The sequence below is a fragment of the Lottia gigantea genome (assembly GCF_000327385.1).
Source record: "Lottia gigantea unplaced genomic scaffold LOTGIsca_33, whole genome shotgun sequence".
NCBI classification, from domain to species: domain Eukaryota; kingdom Metazoa; phylum Mollusca; class Gastropoda; family Lottiidae; genus Lottia; species Lottia gigantea.
Window position 1 is genome coordinate 333,179 of NW_008709110.1, and position 21,360 is coordinate 354,538.

The 21,360-nt window shown below is 34.3% G+C and overlaps 2 protein-coding genes across 2 annotated transcripts; both read right to left on the reverse strand.

The window, feature by feature from the left end:
- Positions 1–975: 975 nt before the first annotated feature.
- Positions 976–15,407, reverse strand: LOTGIDRAFT_232881 (hypothetical protein; the record flags this gene model as incomplete). Its single annotated transcript, XM_009058178.1, has 9 exons — positions 976–1,742; positions 2,251–2,529; positions 2,866–3,129; positions 3,577–4,115; positions 4,457–4,524; positions 4,807–4,907; positions 6,232–6,252; positions 8,942–9,728; positions 15,246–15,407. 9 exons carry the CDS (start codon positions 15,405–15,407, stop codon positions 1,381–1,383), a joined length of 2,583 nt encoding a protein of 860 aa, XP_009056426.1. The 3' UTR covers positions 976–1,380.
- Positions 15,408–18,809: 3,402 nt separating this feature from the next.
- Positions 18,810–21,112, reverse strand: LOTGIDRAFT_232882 (hypothetical protein; the record flags this gene model as incomplete). Its single annotated transcript, XM_009058179.1, has 3 exons — positions 18,810–19,886; positions 20,245–20,307; positions 21,055–21,112. 3 exons carry the CDS (start codon positions 21,110–21,112, stop codon positions 18,904–18,906), a joined length of 1,104 nt encoding a protein of 367 aa, XP_009056427.1. The 3' UTR covers positions 18,810–18,903.
- Between the last annotated feature and the right edge of the window lie 248 nt (positions 21,113–21,360).

The window sequence follows — 21,360 nt, forward strand, 5'->3', positions numbered from 1 at the left end:
ATCTATAGATAGAACCTGGAATTTATTTATTTATTTTTGAATAAACAAATACGAGAATTAGCTGTTCAACCAAAGAATTATTGCAATTGATTAGCCCGGAGATAAATTTTGATTTAATAAATCAATTTATTTTTTGCGCACAGTGTTCTGAACTTAGAGGGTATCAAAGTAATACGAAAGATAGAATTACAGTCAATATAATTTGAGGGAGGGGGGTTTGGAATATCAATGACATATTACGATTGAAGTATGTCATCGCTGTCAGTGTAGATGAAGGTGGAAGGAGCAGACAGTTTTGGACACAAATGTCTTTACTACTATTATTCCTATATTAAAATAATACTGATATGACGAGAATTTGTGAATAATATTGTGATAATTTGATTTGTTTTGTATAGTGGTCGGTATAGGACATAATATGTATTCATTTATGTCAACTGCAAAGGTACGAACGCCTTAGAAATCTCAAGTAGCTCATGATGCATATGCCCTATATCAACCACCATAATTTTTGATATTAATGCAACTGTAAATATAAATTGTAAAGGGTGAGTTTTAAGTCAATTAGCCAGGACTGGACGACAACGTTACGAGATTATTCTGGTTTATTAGGTCTTCAGCGAGGAAACATTCCAGCAGATGAGTTGACTTTAAATTTACCCTTCCAAAAATATGTTACATCAATTTTTATATGAATATATTTTATATCAATAAAACTTTATTTAATGAACGCATTTATTGTTTAACTTTTTATAAGGGACCAAAGAGGTACATGTACTTGTAACACGAATATTTGAACAAGGGAGGTCACAAAACGTGATCAATTGTTCAAAAACCCCAAAGCATTGGCAGATCTGACTTTCGGTTATTGAAATGATTTATATCCAAGGTGAATATTCACAGAAATGGAAAATGTAACTGAGTTTGGAGAACGCTAGGGAAACAATATGGAAGATAAATAAATTTTAGATTTTTCTCAACATTATTTACAGCTCAAACAGATAATATAAGCACTTTAATACAGAATTAAATAAACAATTAAATATCCACCCTAAAAAATAACGACAATTGCCTGCCAATGTACGCGAGTTACAACCCAGTCATAGAGCAATACCACAGTAAAAAAGCACAAATTTATTCACCGGTACCAGATGCAGGAACATGCATGTACATACAAGTCTTTATAAACTGTCCGTAGCTAACATTATCGGTGTTAGAAAAGAACTGTGATAAATTTATATATCCTTTATCTAATGTGAACAAATGCGTCAGCCCAGCTGCTTACATCGCTTCATTGTTCCAATTCGTTGACAGATTTCTGTATCATTGCTTTCAAAACAGGAAAAGCGATTCAGTAATTAAAACATCATTACATGCTTATCACGGACATACAATCGCATCAGTTTTCCTAACACAGCTTTGTTGTTGGTAGTCCCATACCAGATTATGTAAACATGTTTGAACAATTTCCCTTTCGGCCTCACAGATGATGAATTTGGAACAATCTGTCGGATGAGGGAAATACCCTCCATTGATACCTTTACAGGGTCTGAAATCTGGACAAGGTAGTTCTGAAGATGATTTACGACAAGCGTTTATATTAGGATCAAACACTAGTCCTCCAGAACAAAGCATCTCTTTACCAACATCTTGGTCACAAAAGATGTATTTGGTACAATCATCTGGATGAGGGAATAAGTGACCATCAGTGGTATCTGTTTTACATGGTTCTCTATCATATGCTGAAATATAAGAATGACAGAATAAGTTCACTATCCAAAAGCTGAATAAGAAGGAATAAGAAAGCTATGTAGTATTATTTGCACCGAAGCTTGTTTTGCGTTTTTCTTTTCTGGGTTTTGGCTAATGAAATTGACTACGTCATGCAGTGTAAAGGTTGGTAATTTTGCCAGCTGCATTAACGTTCCCTGTTTTGATTTCAAATTGGTGGGAAATCTTTAATGGTACAATCCGAGCCGCACTGGACCCCGGTTTATGGTCTCATTCAACAAGTCACGTCATTCAGACACATCTGCATTACAGGAAAACGGGGCTGAAATTCCAAAGGTTAACGAGCGATCATCAAACTCGTTGAGGTACCCATGGAATAGCGATCTACACCAAAACAAACATTCAGGAGATATTTAAAAATATCAAAAAGTTATATGTCGGTATAGGTGAAATTTATTGTGTATTTCAAATCATCTATCGAATTTTGATTCTAAAAATTCTTTTTAACCAATCACTTACCTGGTCTTGTTGGGTAAGGAACTGTATTAGAATACATTGAATTTTGGGTTGGTGATATACTTTCAATATTATCTGGTCTGGGTGGTGCTTTTGACGGATCAGGACAAACCACATCTGGTGATTTCTTGGTGCACACCTTAGCTTCCCAGTCATACAGAAGTCCCGATTGACACAGTGTCAAAACAGATTTACCGTGAGCACATTGGAAAAACAGGTTACACTCAACAGGGTGGGGGAAATAATTACCCTCGTGATTACTACATGGATCCCATTCGTAAACTGAAAATAGATTAGATATTTGGAATAATCCTTAATACTTTAACTTTTAAATGGGCAAATCCTTGAGCGAAGTAAAATTAAATTACTGACGTCAAATTTAATTTTAGTAAATTAACAGTATCCACAGGGTCTAACAATTTGAATCGAAGTTTACTCTTATCCTACAAACTATGCAAGCCTAAAAATATCTTGTCAGTGCATACATCCAATTTAAAAGCACATGATTTTTTATATCTAGAAATGGGAAAATCAACTCGATCTAATTCGCTCCTGGGGATTTTATCCTATCTGCACTAACAGGCTTTCTGACATTGTCGTACTGAAAAGAGTATATACCTGGCGCTGCAGTTCGGTTCTTGTCTACTTCATTTATAACATCTGGTGGTATTGAAGATGCCTTGAAGATGGTGTTATTAGGACAATCAAACTCGGGAGTTTTGACCACACATACATTTCTAGTAAAATCAAATACCATTTCACCACAATATAACAACACAGACTTGTTATTCTGACATTCATAATACAAGTTACATTCTGTCGGATGTGGATAATAGCCTCTGCCATTCTTACCATGGCATGGATTGGGTTCTTCAGTCGATACTGAAAAAATATAATTGATCCATTATATGCCTGGCTTATTATGAAAAGATGATTGAATAAAAAAATGACTGAATGAATGAGGAATATTATCTCAGTTTCATTGATGAATTGAATTCTTCTGGGTTTTTAGGTGAATTTGAATATTAGAATTTAAATATTATTGATATTTTTATGATGGCTTAGCGTTGATATAAATTCAAAACACAATGCCCATATTTATATTTATTAGACAAGTTTAAATTAGGGCTATCAGTGCACGTTTAAAACCGATATTCACATTCAGATAGACAAAAAATGCTATTTACCGACAAACAGCAAAGATAGTAAGTTCTAATTTCACATCTAAACGATTTCTAAACCCCATGTCCCCCTATTATTTTTTGTAGTTCTGCTTACTAAATATGCATATATTCATAAAAGCAGTAAGTAAGCAGAAGTAATACATACCAATATTTGTACGAATGGGTTTAGACGTTGTAAGATACAAAACAGAATCAGAAAAATGTTCACTTTCTAACTTTATAGTTTTACGATCTGCGTTTGATGCAGAAGTTGTACTGGAGGATGTAATTGTAGATGTAAGAGAAGTTGTTATATTTGTTGAAGCCGTTGTCGCTATCGACTTGGAAGTCGTTGCTTCTGCACTAGTTGTCGTCGGTTGACTGGTTGTTGAAACAACAGTAGTAGTAGATGTAGTCCTAAATGTTGTCGGACTAGTCGTAACATCTTCTTGTCTCCGAGGTATAGGGGTAGTTATCCCAGGATCATCAAATATGATTTTATTGAAATTTTCCGATTCCTTTTTAGTCTCTAATTTGATTTTAGTGGTAGCTAAATCCACAGTCAATTGATCAACCATGACTAGACGTGAAGCTGTACCAGGCACATTGGTAGCGGGAGCTTTATCTTGTATAACTTTTATGATTACTTCTCCTGGTGTATACCGATCATCAGTGAAGAACAGTGTGAAATTGATCTTATCATTCCTAAAGTATAAAAAATATAGTATAATGTAAAGAAACAAAGGTGTGTATTTTCAAAGAGATGTTTTAAATGAAACGATATCAAAATTCCCAATAGGTCAACAGAGGATACTATTCATCCAATATAAAGACAGTCTGTCATTACCTATTTAATAACCAAGAAAACACTTGAACTATCAGGAACTTCTTATAATGCCATAGTGAGAAAATAAATATAATAATGGGTTAAGCAGTTGTATTGTAACATTGCTCTTCCTAAAAATAAAGTTCTTTGGCCTTATAACTAGCACTGTACGTATCGTATCTTCCTGATTTAGAATATCTATAAGTAATCTTAAACTCACCGCAAAGATATCACTTCACAACCTCGATAGACTGTTCTCAACTCACTTCCAATATAAAATTTATCCATCTGAAATATTGATTTTATTTACAGGTTAAGACCATATACTTAATGTTTTATTCAATTTTATCATGCGACTTCATAGCTTAATGATGTTATTCCGTTCCAATTACATTGAACAGATTCAAATTCACAAAATCGCACATATCACAGGGAATAAACACTTAAATTTATTACTTATTTCTAAACATTATGTATACGGACTTTGCCTCGAAATGTGGAATGTCTTAATTCAGGTTACTACTATCTCAAAGACAAGGATAATACCCATATTTATACATATATACTCACCGTTTTACAATAAGTCACTGCAATCATCTCTCGTTGAACTGATGACAATGAGTTAATATTTTGGTTTCTAATAGACATTTCTAGATGTGCATGTAGGAAGTCTGTAAAGAAGTAACAATATATTTATGTCAGAAGGTGGTCAATTTGCCTATAGACTTCAGTTCCTAATATCGAGTTTGAGAATTTTCAATACAAAGAATATAACCTAGGTTTGTCTGAAAGATGATTTCTATGAAGGTGTTGATGGCATCTTGACGTGCACCAACTTGCAGAGGTACAAAAAGGAACAATTGTTTAGTGCAATAGGTCAAATATTTTGGGGCATATTTTTTTTATATGTCGCAAAATGTTTATGTGTATATAATGCATTGAATAGCAGTCTACCAAAAAAAAAAAAAAAAAAACACAGTCACAGGAAATAACTTTTGGGAAATAGAATAATAAAAACAAATTGTACTTCTTAAAGCGATCATAGTTAATTTGTTATAATTTTGATATAAATACATATCATTGTGTTTAAATATATGACACAATATGTCATTTTGACAGAAATAGACTTCTTTACATAATTCGATCATGTTTAAAATCAATTTTAAAAAAGGTCCCACGCTGTTGAAATCGATGAAGATAAATACTGACAATTGAGGTTGTGACATTATGAGTGATGTGAAAATGACACAATAGAGACATGTAGTTTACAATATACTTATATCATCCAATACATGGCACGTGTCTTCAACACACATTATTTACACGTTCACTGACTGTATAGGGACATAATCCTATAATTACCGGTTAAATCTAAACAGTTGATATAGAAATCAATTCTTCTCGGTAACATTAGTATTTTTCAAGAAAAAAAAAATGAAAGTCTGGCTTTTGGTTTGTCCAGAAATCAATCAAATCGAAACCTTACCGATTGTGAAATCTTATTCAAAAAAATGTTTAACTGTGCCAAATGAAAATTGTGATAAGAATGTTTAGTTTTTAAGGTCCTACATAGAAAAGCTTTTTGGTAATTAGTCGTTGAATGCTGCCTTAGTGCGAATCTTAGTTAATATGGAATATTAATGTTCAAAATGCATAACAACCGTCATATTTTTTTGCGAATAAGTTACTTTCCAATACAAATTACTTCTAGCGAGGACTAAGATATTTCGCTCCATACTTTTTCCTTTATTTTTTCACTTATGAAGTCAAACTTTTAATAAGTCAATGACTTAGTGGAAAATAACTGTGTCGATTAAGTTTTTCTTTCTAACTATAAAGTATGAAATGCCCGTAAACATTGTTGCCCAGACTAAAACGATTATCATTATTTAAGAATTTGTTTTATGCAGTTGCCTCGAGCAAGTTGCGATCAAGTCATTCGCTAAAGATAGATTTATCAAAAATAAAAGCTCATTAATTGGATTTGATACATACCTATTTGTTTGTCTTGGGTTTCTGAAAAAAATGAACAGAGGTGAATAAACTGCATAAAGTACATATAGGTGCTTCTAGCATCGTTGATTGAAAAACGCTCACAACTACCATGTTGCTGATGCCAAAAGGCTGAATTGCGGAGGCATTGTAGGCAGATAATGCTGACCATTACAAAATAATATATTCATTCATTTAGCCTAAATTGCACTAAAACTAAGGTATTGTACGACTTTTGCGCTCTACGTGTATAGCCTTGTTCACATTGTGTTGTCTTAGCATACATGGATCTGACAATGAATACTGTGTATATTAAGACGTTAAAATGCACCAACACCGAATAATTAGCTGATATAAGTCAGGCATGGAAAGTGTAGGGAAGTATTGTTCCAAATTTACCACCAGGTCCTGTCAAGTACTTTTTTCTTTTTTTTTTTCAAATTATTTATGCAAAACAAATCTGATATACAGTATATAGTTTTACATAATCTTAATTTAGTATATAGTTTTACATAATCTTAATTTAGTATATAGTTTTACATAATCTTAATTTAGTATATAGTTTTGATCTTAACTATAAAGAGAATAGAATGAGTACAACCTACATAAATGTGTGTTTTTTTCATCAAATTTCACAATATGTCAATTGATGCGAATTATTGTTTTTGATGTACAACCAGTCTAGTTTGTAATCTTTTAAGACTCTGACAAAAGAACTGCATACATGGTGCATTATAAAAACATGTTTTTTGTGTGATAGCGTTAATTAAGACAGACTACATGTGATGAAGATTTAAACCTTTCCTAATGGTCTAAGATGTCATTATTGATTTGACCTGGCTGATAAGACCAATGTTATATAAATTTCACATTAGCAATGTCCAATATATAAGTTTAATGATTATAGGCCTAGAGCTATGTTTGTATATGGAAGGCATAAAGTGGTAGTTACAGTATCATACTATTCTTAGCTTAACTAGGAATGTGATACCATTACTGCTATTTTAGGATTTCGGTAACTTATAAGTATTAATGTGGTGGCAAATTAACTTAAATGTTATGAGGTAATGCCAATTAACCAAATTGTAAATGCGGTGATAAAAATAAACCTCATGATCAAACGGTTTGATATTACATTAAGTACAACTTGTATGAGTAAATTAAGATTATGACATAAGTTTGGACGACCATAAAACCTTTTAACGTAAGGTCAATTCCTTGTTTCATGTGGGTGTTCATTCTGGATGCAATTTCTAAACCTTATGCAAAATTTGAGGTATGAAGTTTTGGTAATGCAAATAGCACTCAAAGCATAGATCTGCTTCCCTATACGAGCTTTATTAAAGTACAGTAGTCCAGTTGGATATATATCCGGAACTTGTTCGAATCATCATGACTTTCAGACTTTTCAACTCTGATTGGTTCATACAGTGATCGTTAGTTACAGAAATTCAAGTGAACCTTCAGTTCTCTCCGATCTTTAATATTACGAAAGCCTAATTTTGTAAAGAAATTGTAAAACCATGGCACAGTTTCTATTCCATTAAAAATTTACAGTTATATATCAGATAATAAAACATTTTGTATGATTACAGATTAAGGATTGTCTAACTTGGCCTTAGGGTTATATGTTTTATATAAGGAAATATCAGTCCAATTTACATATTTGTGGTAAATGGAGCTGATCGTTAATAGTCAATCATATTTCAACAATTTCTTTTACAATATGACATTATTTTTTGAAACACTAATTATTGCCAGTCGAAATATAAACTTTATTTTCAAAAATAATATTCATTTAAACCACAATACAGAAAAAAATGGTTTTTTTCAGAGTTTTATCCTTATTCAAAAAAGCTCTGGTTGCAATTGCCATGCATACTAATTAAACTATAGATTTTATTTTACAATATTCTTTCAATTTAATGCGAAGATATATGCGCTCCAAATCTGTGTGCCAATTAATATGTTTTAACAAAATTTAATTAATAAATTAAAAAGGTGTAAGACAAGGATAGTATCTTAAACCCTTTCTTTTAACCGGGGATATAAATGATTTGTTAATGTAGCGATTTGCATTGACCCATGTTAGTTCTCTTGTAACCTTTATCAGAGGAGTATCATTTGGGGTCATGCAACTTGTATCCAAGCTGTACTTGTCCGCACGTGTTCATAACATACTTTGAACAAATGAACATCTTTAATTAATATCATTTGTAACTTCCGTTTTGAAAATTTCGGTCATCATGTTAAACAGTTTTACTTGAAGAAGCAGAGTTTATGACCCTGTTTGATCAAATGATTATAAACATTTCTTAAATTATATGTATCTGAGAAATGCATCTATCTTGAAGGGGCATATTTGTGCATATAGTCGTTATATCAGTTTAAATATCTTAATGTAAATAAAAATCCGACGTCGCCGTCTGGGTTATCGATAGGCTTCAGGGCGTGTTTTTACTTTCCCAAATGCAGACATACTCAAGTATTGTGTGGTATCTACTTTGAAAATGCTTTTTGTTATCTAATTCTCTAATTACATTGCATATCGGAGTTTTATTGTGAGAATGGGTATTAGTAAATGAGTGTGGCTAATGCGACAAATATTTCGACAGCTGTGGTTTAAAGATCGAGAATGGAATCAAAAACGAATTTTTACTAGAATTGTACTGATAATTAAATAAATCAAATGACATGTAAAGATGCATGTTACCTTTTAACACAGTTGCAAAATAAACTGCTATTCCAAGACTTCCAGCTAATGTTATAGCCAAAACACACATTATCACTGGTCCAAGGATTTTCTTTAATCGTCTAGAGGGTGTTTCTAACAGTTCAACAGGGATCTCAATTTTAGCAAAGGGACTTGAATCGCTAGTAGGGGATGATGGATATTTATGTATAGGTTGTTTGACTATACTGTTTGTTTCACTACCACGTCGAACACTCTCTCTGTAACTTGGTGAAAGACTTTGTCTTCTTGAATTGTTTATATTTTTGCTAAACTCCGATTTATTCGTAGACGCAACACTTACAGCACTGCGACTACTGCGGCGTCCTTCACTTTTCTCGCTAAGAGTGTCAGAATTCACTTCAGGAGTAAGAAAAGGGCTTGCACTTGTCTTGCGTTTGGTCGGAGGTTTGGGATGAACCGCATCCACTAAATCTGGCTCTGATCGTGTTCTAGAAGGTGGATTAATCCCTCTTTGTGGACGTCTTGCTTGTTTTTCTGAGTCTACCCTTTCTGAAGAGGCGAGAAGATGCTCATGGGAACCATAGTTAGGTGACATAAAAACCTGTCGCCTCTCACGTTGTTCAGTTAAGTCATTTACACTTTTAATATATTTTAGTCTATTTGAATACTGCTCATTGTCATTCCAGCTATCCTCAGGAATCGTATGCAACCCATTTCCAGGAGAAGAAAGCTTTCGTGGTAAAGATACAGAACTGTCATTATTATTCTGGTAGTTAGAATGCCATCGAACTGGTTGGAATTTCAACTGAAACGAAAAAGAAATGTTCACATTCGATTTATGATTCAGGGGAAGGTAAAGACAAGTCAAGACGGGAACAAACTGGTAATCTGTGACCGTATAAAGACTAAATATGTAAATAATCTTCAGAAGTTAGTACTAGAAGTGTACAAAAATCGCAAAATTCCTTTAAAAAAAACCCAAAAACTAGGAATTTCTCTTTCCATTTCCATATATGTCTGCTCTATATATGGCAGTATAAAGAAAAGAAAGTCGTCTTTTACTTCTTCGAACTGGACATACACGGATTTGAAGGCTCAAACGACGGTGAGCTGTAAACACCATTACTTAGCGAACCTTCCCCTTTAATTTTAACAAAACTGTTTGGATCTTATAACGTATATAGTATTAAAGTGAAAAACTATTGATATCTAGAGAATAATATTCAACCAATACTACTACGTTTAGGGGACGCCAGGTCGGCTAACAAAATCTTAAAATATATTAGGATATAAAATTTTAGCACAGTTAATTCCCTTGAGATATGAAATTTGTTCAGTAATCTCATATTTGAAGTTCTGATAAATTTGCATTCTTTCCTAAGCTGTCGGCAACAGTGGAGTTTCCATTGATCATTAAGTGAGGTGGACATGCAGGGGACACAGAATTATCAAGTAGGGCTCAACGGAAAGTTTTTTTTTGTACAATTGGCTTGTGAACACAATAGAGTCTACAGTTTTTATCTGGTGAAATTTGGTGTGACCATTTATATTCATCAGATCTTGGTCAAGTTCGAATTTGAAGATTTTTCGATAAACGGTTTTAAAGTTATTGCCCTTGACTTAGGAAAAACGCGCCAAAATTTGTTTGTGAACACTATAGAGACTACAGTTTCCATCCGATTTAAATGAAACTTGGTGTGATCATTTATAATGATAAGATCTTGGTCAAGTCGGAGTTAACGATCTTCCGATGAACGGTTTTTTAGTTATTGCCCTTGACTTAGGAATAACGCGTCAAAATTTGTTTGTGAACACATTAGAGACTTCAGTTTTCATCAGATTTAAATGGAATTTGGTGTGATCATTTATAATGATGAGATCTTCAACGATTTTTCGATCAACGGAATTTGAGTTATTGCCCTTGACTTAGTATAAAGGTATCATAGAGGTGAAAGTTTATGTCAAAATTTTATTAAATTTTGTGTGTTTGTTTATATGAACAATATAATGCATAAATTAGATTTTTGGTTCGACTTGACGGAGATTGGTGACCCCCCTTGATATACTGAAAATGTATCAGGGAAGTGCGTATCTAGGCAACCACTTGTTTACCATTTAGAAAACGTTATTAAAAGAAATTTAGCTAATAAACAGGGAAATGTGGTTTTTTGTAGTAAGGTCAGTCAGTTTAAAGGTGTGATTTAATTATATTTCTGACATTATATCTGATGTCTCGCTAGATATATGTCTCGTTATTAATTGATTTTGAAGGTGGGGTTTGTCCCCCAGTGTCATCGTGAATCAAGTACCGGTACCTTGATTAGAATCTATTTTTAAACCCCCAGAAGGAAAATGACAGTGCGCCTTAAAAGATCAATCCTACAAAACTAGCCCGAACCATAACCTTAAAGACTAGACAAAAAAATGGTCTTAATACCTTACTAATATTGGGATAGCAAAACACAAAGAGATTGCCATATTGCTCTACTCTGGGTTTCCTTACCTCACAATTGTTATCAAGAAAAGAAACCTACAATACACGCTTTAATTGGATATCAATAACGTCATTAGAACGGGATTGTGGTATAAAACTAGTTAGTTTACAAGGGAGACAAAAAATATCAGAAAAAAAAACGAAATTGTAATCTAATCTGAATTAGATTAGGTCATTGCGAGCATTTTATTGTTATTCAACGTGTCAAATTCTGGAATTTAACGGTTATTTAAAGAAACATTGCCATAAATATTTGAGATAACACTGAATAAAATTCACCTTTAGGACTTTTGAAATAGGATCATTTAATGCCGATATCTTTCTAAACCATCTTTACACTTACTTATATCTATAAAAATAAATACCTGGGGCATTTCATTTCTATATACGCCCTCTTACATCAGAACGTTAATATAGCAATAGCCGGTTTGAAGCCTTTTGTCACTTTGAAACTGAACAAGCAACTTTCTTGTCATGGTCAATGTCTGTATTTATCTTTTTTAAGCTTCTTCTGATATACACATATTTCATATCCTATCTTAATGTAAAAGTAACATCTGTCGTATTTTGTTCAGTCTGGCAATAACAACACGACAAATACCAAAACATAAAGAAACTGTAGGGAAAGGGGAAACTTGCTTAAAATTGTTATTTAGCATTTCCCTGCACCCTGCACTTTTTCATGAAAAAATGAAATAAAGTATTGCATTACACGAAGGTTATAACTCTATCTTCATGTCAGCCACCAAATCAAATTGAACCAGCCTTCGTTTCGGTAGTTAATGGTCATCCTGAAATATCTGATTCAACCATAACAGTCCTTCATTGATTTGTAGTAATTTGACCGATCCTGAGTTACATCTTGAAAGAATTCTTATATGTTCTATTCAATTTTTAGGTAATTACATTTTAAGCATTAACATTAAATAATATGTAAAAAGAAGTGCAACGACAATACTGGATTATGTATTCAACACACATGTCCTCGTCCAGAGTTAATACCAAATTTCCCCATATTCACCCTTACAATGTTGTTAATTATATATTAAATAATACATTGCATGTTCATTTACATGAACATGAACACCAATCAATCAATCAAAGTAATATCGTGGTCATAAAGCCATCATTTCATTTCTATTATTGAAACAAGGAAGTAAGTAAGTGACCTAAGAAGAAATTGTTCAAAGAAATTTATTCAGTCATATGCCTTGCAAAGCTACATCGTCAAGAGAGTCTCTAAGAAAGCTAGAATCATCTCAGTTGTCATCTTCATAACGCTATGTCAAGTGCTATACGGTGAATCTCTGTGGATTTAGTCATTGAATTTACAGTCTTTCATAACTGTATCATTACCAACTAACTCACTGTGCTCCAACAGTCCTACTAACTGACTTCGAGTGCTCTCGTAGTCATACTAACTGACTTCTAGTGCTCCCACAGTCCTACTAACTGATTTCTAATGCTCTCACAGTCATACTAACTGACATCTAGTGCTCTCACAGTCGTACTAACTGACTTGTAGTGCTCCCACAGTCGTACTAACTGACTTCTAGTGCTCTCATAGTCCTACTAACTGACTTTTAGTGCTCCCACAGTCCTACTAACTGACTTCTAGTGCTCTCACAGTCCTACTGACTTCGAGTGCTCCCACAGTCCTACTAACTGACTTGTACTGCTCCCACAGTCCTACTAACTGACTTCTAATGCTCTCATAGTTACTAACTGACTTCTAGTGCTCTCACAGTCCTACTAACTGACTTGTAGTGCTCACAGTCCTACTAACTGACTTGTAGTGCTCCCACAGTCCTACTAACTGACTTGTAGTACTCCCACAGTCCTACTAACTGACTTCTAATGCTCTCGTAGTTACTAACTGACTTCTAGTGCTTCCACAATTCTACTAACTGACTTCATATGCTCCCACAGTCCTACTAACGGACTTCTAATGCTCTCACCGTCCTACTAACTGACTTCTAATGCTCAGTCCTAATTACTGACTTCTAGTGCTTCCACAGTTCTATTAACTGACTTCATGTGCTTCCACAGTCCTACTAACTGACTTCTAATGCTCAGTCCTAATAACTGACTTCTAGTGCTTCCACAGTTCTATTAACTGACTTCATGTGCTTCCACAGTCCTACTAACTGACCTATAGTGCTCCCACTGTCCTGCTTACTGACTTCATGTGCTTCTACAGTCGTACTGACTTCTAGTGCTCTCACAGTCCTACTAACTATCTTCATGTGCTCCCACAGTCCTACTAACTGACTTGTAGTACTCCCACAGTCGTACTAACTGACTTGTAGTACTCCCACAGTCGTACTAACTGACTTCTAGTGCTCTCACAGTCGTACTAACTGACTCTAGTGCTCTCACAGTCCTACTAACTGACTTCTGGTGCCCCCACAGTCCTACTAACCGACTTCATATGCTTCCACATGACTGTATCATCATTATCAAACGAATCAAGACATTCACTGACTTCTGGTGCTTCCACAGTTCTGCTAACTGACTTCAAGTGCTACCACAACACTACTATCTCAGATGTTCAGTAATCGAGATACATGTAATACATTTGTAACTTGAAATCACTTTCCTTTGTCGGTGATGCAGATTAATGAAAATAACCGAAGCCCTTTGATGCATGCAATAGTATCTTATTTTCAATCCTCATAACCACGAATGAAAATTATTTTTAGGGTCCAAAACTCCATTACATTTTAACCTGATTCAGAGTTTTATGTAGGTGTACTTAAAGATGTTAATTAACTTGTAGGAAAAAAAACATACTTAAAACATGAATAATATCTTTAATATACAGGTAAACATTATACTACCAAAAAAATAACACGAAACATTTTCCAGATTGACTGACTGCAAGTAATGGCTATTAAAAGGTTTGTTTAGTTCAGTAAATGTCTCCGTATTAGTTTGGCTTGACCACACCTGCCAAGTAAGCCTCTTAGTTAGTTTTGTAATATTAGTAAGTCAGTAAGAAAGGTTGCCAAAAAGCACCTAAGCAAATGTGAAAAAGTACCTGATGTATCTCAGTACAACTGAAAAGGCATCTGAAGGTCAGTTAGTTTCTGATGCTAGTACAACCTTAAGTCATTAGCTAAAGCTGTGGAAGCACACGAAATCAGGTAGTAGGACTGATCACATGGAGTCAGTTTGTAGGGGTGTGGGAGCACACGAAGTCAGTTAGTAACTCTGTATGGAACTGAATTCATATAGCAGACCTCTGGAAGCACTCGAAGCCAGCTACAAAGACCCAGGATGTGGAAACACCCGAGAACACCAGAGAAGCGTGCAAGCACATCATTTACTAAGTCACCGAAAGAACTCGATTGAGCTACATAAAGTTTGCAATATTCTGAATGACCACATTTTTAATATCTTTCGAAGAGTTGATTTATGAACAACAAGGTTTACAACTAACTCTTTATTTTTATGTAATAAACCTCAGTTGTAACATGCTCCTTCCTTCCTACATAATTCAGTTACCATCATTTTTCAGAACTAATGTAGGCCTAGGTCTACTTTTCTAGAATATCAAGAATTTGAATCTGGAACTCTAAAATAGGAGTCCATTTTCCTTAATTTCCACTACTGACAGATAATGAATTAAATTCAATTGTACAAATTCAAGCAAGGAGAGATCGGCAATTTTCGCCAATATTTTGTCTACAGAGCACTGAAGTTTCAACCAAGAAGCGGGTTTTGAATAAAATATATACCAACTGTAATTGCTTATTCTTTCAATAATGCAACAAACTGTTAATGGGAAGTGATGTATTATTTAAATGCCTTGCAAAGGTAACTTACCGACTGGTTTCTGTGGTCGTACCAGGAACTGTCTGGTATCAAAGACTGAGAACGATGTAGTTTTGTTCCATCATTAGTCAATGGCCTTAGACCACTGCTATTTCCATTAGCATTTGGCCGATTGAAATTGTCAAAGTGACTAACCCACGACGGCACCGCCATTTACATCCAATCAAATAAAAAATCCAAAGGTTGTCTATATTGACGATGTAAAATATTCCACTGCCACAAACTGTTGTAAATTCATTGTTGACAAAAAAGCAATAAAAATCCAAAAATATATCCCAAAAGTTAAACAAAAAATTAAAAAGCCACCTTTGCAACGGTTTGACGTAGGAAATAATGATCTTAAATGAAAGTGGTAAAACGAAGCGTTGATTAATGAGGAAAATAAAGAGTGAAAGACAATCAAATTATGAAGTTATTGCCTCGGGTTTTTATAAGATATGTCATTGCCATAGGCCCATCCCATTTAACTCCGCCCATTCTATTCAATATAGACATGTTATGATAGTGTAATACCATTGTTCTACAAATAGTATGCCCCCTTCATATCACTCTACTATTGTTTCACAGTTTAATGGTCATTCTAAATTAGCTCAAGTTTAATTTGAAAAAGTTTAATCCAGATGCCAGACTACGTCTCTTGGGAGTTGTTATTGGGTTGTTGTGACATTTTACAAAATAAAATATGGACATGACATGTTGGTAACTCAATATAGCATTGCAGTACGGGTACGGGTCAGAAAATTGTCAAGGGGGCATTCTCAAAACTCAATATTCAGAAATATGAAATCCACATATTAAATTGGATAATTTTATTTGAATTATGGATGGATTGAAACCCAAATTGATTTAAATTTTTGTCTGTTCAATGTCAGTTTGTCAGTGTCCAGTGATATGTGCCATTATAAACACCTTCATGAGACTACATTATATGTTGTCATTTCTTCCAAATAAATGTACTGCTAGGTGCCAATATATCAAAATCCCCTTTTCCTAAAGACTAAATGGAGATTTATAAACCATTCAAAAAATCTTTGTAGTCTTCAGTTAATGAGACAAAAGTCCGGTCTTGTTTTTTTTTTTAGGTTTTATGTTTTTTCTTTTGGTGTATTTTTTTAGTGTGTGAGCGATTATTTTAACGCCTTGAAACAGGAATCTTCACAAAGGGTTAATGATCAATGAGTTGCTAGCATAGCGGAATTAAGAAATCAAATTTGGGCTCAAGAAGATTGGCAGCATTGAGCAGTGCACACGGATGGATTGAGAAACCTGTGATTTCCAACTAAGGGATTCCAATCGCAAACAGCCGGCCCAGATTTTCTGTGAAGAGTATAAATCGGATATTAAGTATTTTGCATGACAAACGTTCTGTAGAATGGGAAACCCCTTTCATTCTTGAAAACTATATGACAATGTACACACACTAATATGAGTACTTGGAGCATATCTATTTTACAATTTGTTTGTGTTTTGTTTTTCTTTTAGAATAAACTCAGAGTATAAGTAGAAAGTATTTTCTTGTGTAAAAATTTAGGTAAGTTCTAATTATTGAGGCCATGACCCTAAACATACAAAACATCATACAACTACAGAAACAACAGAAATAGACATAAATGATAAATGTCAAGCAATAGTAAAATTTGATTTATCTTCATCCTGGCCACATAACAGTAGGGACCGCCCAAACATTTAATCTAAGCCTTTTACTAAAACGTTTGACCACTGTAAATTCATAATTTCCGGCACGAATTAAGGAAATTGAGAACACGACCAAGATTAGAAATCAAAATATTAAAATTCATTAATTTGATACTTTTTAAATTTCCGCGACAAGGGTGTGAGCTAGTGACGGAGGTTGAGGAACTAACCATTCGATGGTGTGAAAACAATCTCTTGACAACAACTATTAAGGTAAATTGAATTTCAAAATGAATGATTAATACCCCCACGGTCCCTTCTAAAATAAAGGCGTAAAGGTGATATTGTATTTATTTACTATAAATAGTTTATCCAAGAAAATGTTACTTTTGTTTGTGAATTGATGATGAATTGATTAAGTACTTCAGTAGTATATGTTAAGCTTGTTAGTAAAATTTTGAACAACTACAATTACAATTGAAATGAATTTACATTTATTTTACGTTTTGTTATAATGGCATTTTGATCTGATCTCCCTTTCCTCGGTTTTCCATCAATATTAAGGGAAATGTTTCTTAAACATGTCATTACTGTCAGGCGAATCTGAAAGTATTAATCGGGGGAATTTTCAACTTCTTTTTGTTCTGTTTTGTCTTGTGGCTTTAACCATGTAAAATATCACTTTACTCAATGGAAATATAACTGGGTTAATCGTCGTATTTTGAAATGCCTCCAAGCAAAGAATATTTCTTACTAAGATCAAAGTCGTAGTTTTTAGGTCAGAATGAAGCTATTATTGATATCAGATTGTTTAATTGTCCAAGTAGCGTCCATTCGGGTACCATATAGTCTGTTGAATGTATGTCACAAGGTAACCGGATGTGTTCTTTAGGTACCACATCAAGCAATATGCTACAAAACAGATATCATGACCCACATCTTAGATACGAGGATTAGTATTTACCCCTGTCAATCATTTCATTGATACATCCGATCTAATCTCTTGTTATTCTTAGATACATATTGACATATCATAACTTGGCATAAACTTTGTCATATTGACTGACATGTGTCAGTTGTAATTCTAATCTTTAATCCTTGATAATCTTATCCTTACTAGATAAATTTCGTTATCAGTCTAAAAAGTTGACCGTCTGTAGTAAGATTTGATAGGGGTTAGGCTGCTTGATAGAATACAAAGCCTATTTTGATCTGTACAGTGGCGGCGCAAGCCTTCCGAGACCGGGGTCACAAGAAGAACTTAATGGGGGCGGAGTGTCGAGGCTGAATTGAAAATGCGGAAGCTCTGTGGAAACGCTGTGGGCTCAAGCAACCCATGGAGAGTCTAAAAACCATATTTCTAAATTTTTAAGAAATTAAGTGGGGATACAATTGGAGGTACAAACGATATTTCTTATGATGGAGGACGGGGTGAGGCGCACTATGTGCCCCCACTGGCGCTGCTAATGGATTCATACAATATTTTGGACTCAAACAATCAAACAATAGTTCCTTTACAATTTGACTGAAAAAGAAAAAATTCGGATAAGGATTTAACGAGGAGCTGTTCAAATATAAAAAGTTTACACATTCCTAGGATTTTGAAGGGGTGGAGACTCAGGTCGACCATGCGGTTGACATTGATTATTAGCTAGATTAAGTTGATCTGAGCACATTATCACTAAATGGTCGCAATAACACGTGTCATCGGTCGCTCTTAAAAATGTATCTTGACGTCGACCTTGGTCTGGGAATTTGCGACTATCCATTTGGTATATGTTGGAAGTCGTATGTCTCGATAACAGCGTTTCCATTCCGACTGCGACAACCTGATTTAGAAGACCTTTATTCTCTTTCATGATGTATGCAGGATAGGTGGGGGTTGACCTTCCCTTCTTGGCTTATAGAAAAAGACACATTAATTTCAGGATTTAATACAATTTTGTCATAGACATCAGTTATTTTGCAAAGATACATAGCACTAAAAACGCAATAACCATGTTAAAAATGTCTCTTATTCTGTTTTGTCTAATGCCCATTCAGGTAGAACTGCCCAACTTGGAATAGCTGATGGGCTTGCTTCTCCTTGAGGAACTTCGTTCCAATCAATTGGCGTTGGGGTTCTGAGGTCATCAAAAGTTAATGGACTTTTATCATCTGGTTTCGGAGAGAGATAATCTCTTTCAATATCTAATAAGAGTTTTGGATTTGGATCAGTTTGCTGTTCAGACTCATGTACGTTTTTCGCTGACTGTTCCAAGAATTTAACATCCATAGCAACAGACTCCATTATTTCCAAAGAAAGTTCTCTGGTTAACCTAGTAATTTCATCATCCTCACGAATTATATCCTCGACCATACGACCTGTGTAAATTGCTGATTCTTGAATGGGTTTCAGATCTCTCACGTCGCATAGATCATCATCATCTGCACTGGAAAGGTTGTGAGCTATACAATTGAATGCTGAAACTTGATGTGGTTGACGAACTGAAGAACTGTGACGTGAAAGATATTCACGTAATGCTATCTGATCACGAAGAACTTGTACATCCTTTAACGAGTGCAAATGCCGCGTTTGATATTCTGAATTTTGCTCGGAGACTTCTTGCGATTCAGTGGAAATATCCGAATCTAATCTATCTTTAGACTGATAAATTTGAAAGGCCCGCTGATACTTAAAACAATCGAGATCTTCTTGAAACATATTGTCGGTGAGATATTTTTTAATTGGAGTATCTAATTGAGAACCAGTGTTATCTTTAGTTTCAGTGGAAGAACTTGGCAAATTAAAATCATAGACCACGACCCTTGCTGATGAGCTTTCTTGAGGTTTAGTTGAAGAGATGTTTGCTATTGGCGATTCACTGTGTTGGTTTTGTTGAGTTGGTGATGTTGGTCGGGCAGTGGTTTCGGATTGGGTTACAGATTCCGTTGTAGTAAAACCTCTTAAAACAGAGGCAAATTCTCTACATGTCGAAATACAAATCAATAAAGCTCCTGAAAATTTCATCATATAATGCAATTATACTAATATATGTACACTTTATGCTTCACTCGAGTGGAGCAACAAGCAATCGTAAGTGGTGTGATATGGTATCATTGGCAATTGTTTGTTTTCTGTTTTCAACATTCCAGCATCAACAGTGTCTTTAAATCTAATATTACCAGAGGGATATACATGTGCTTCTTCATCCGTTTAAATAAAAATTAAGGTATGTGTAAAAAAGAAAATTGCACCATCGATTGAACACAAAGAAAAGAGAAGAAAATTGATCTCAAACTAGATATGTCTGTTACCAAAATTATTCCAAAACCTGTTAAGTAGATACAGTGGTTGTACAGTAAGTATACTCACCTAAATCTAAGATAATGATAACTAATGACAGCACAACATCTATACAATCTAACAATTCAATTTCTGGAACAACAAACAAGAAATATAATCAACATCATTTTATAACTGCTCATAAATAGAAAATAGCTCATTGACTATTGTGTCTATTCGCTTCCACCGACATAAATAAAATGTAAATGTTAACATTTGAATTCGAGTAAAATACATTTGAATGGAAAGCAAAATCGTGTTCTTTGAAACAGACTTAATTTGACCCGCGCTCTTTAGCCATTGCATTTTGTTTTGTTTTTATGCTACCCATGAAGAGGGTAAAGCTTCACCCACCTTCCAGTTCTATTATTAATCTTCTATGAGATCACAATCACCAACAGCTTGGACTTGCCTGAAGAAAATCATTCTTGATCAGTGTACTACATTTAACAACACGATTTCCATGACAACAACTTTTTAAAAGAACACAAATTTATGGTGATAAAACTTAATTTACAGTGTCTCAATAATGGTAATAATTTCAGGAACAACTGACTATCAGTGATCCTGATATAATATTTTGAACTCTATCAAAACGGCCCTGTGTTATTAAAATTCCTTTATAGAGACTGTACCAATATTTTTTCAACCTAAAACAAGACCATATTTTACCTGACTATACGATTTATATCTCTGCATAAGGTAACCAACCATGTACACGATCCACCTATTTGATCTGATCCTGTTTACGCTGCCAAGTAAACATTAGGCCGACTGCAGCAACTTCTACCAGCAAAATAATGACTAAACCATTTGTGACGTTGTTTCATTGTTTATTACCGACACCAACCACAAGATCAACGAACTGAATTTTAACATAATGATAGGCAGGCGTCATGATTTAACAATTCCTTGGAAGAAACTCTTTTCCGAAATTAAGTATGGAGTTTCTTTTACCGACGCTTACATTATGATCTTATAGTTTGATAATCAAATCAAAGCCACTACTTAACAAACCGAAAGTTCCAAATTCAACCTACTGCAAATTCAAAAATGAAATTTGACGAATATTGGACACACCCAAAATTAACAGTCAGTAGCCCATAAATCAGAACATACAATTTCTGATCCTCATACGAAACGTCC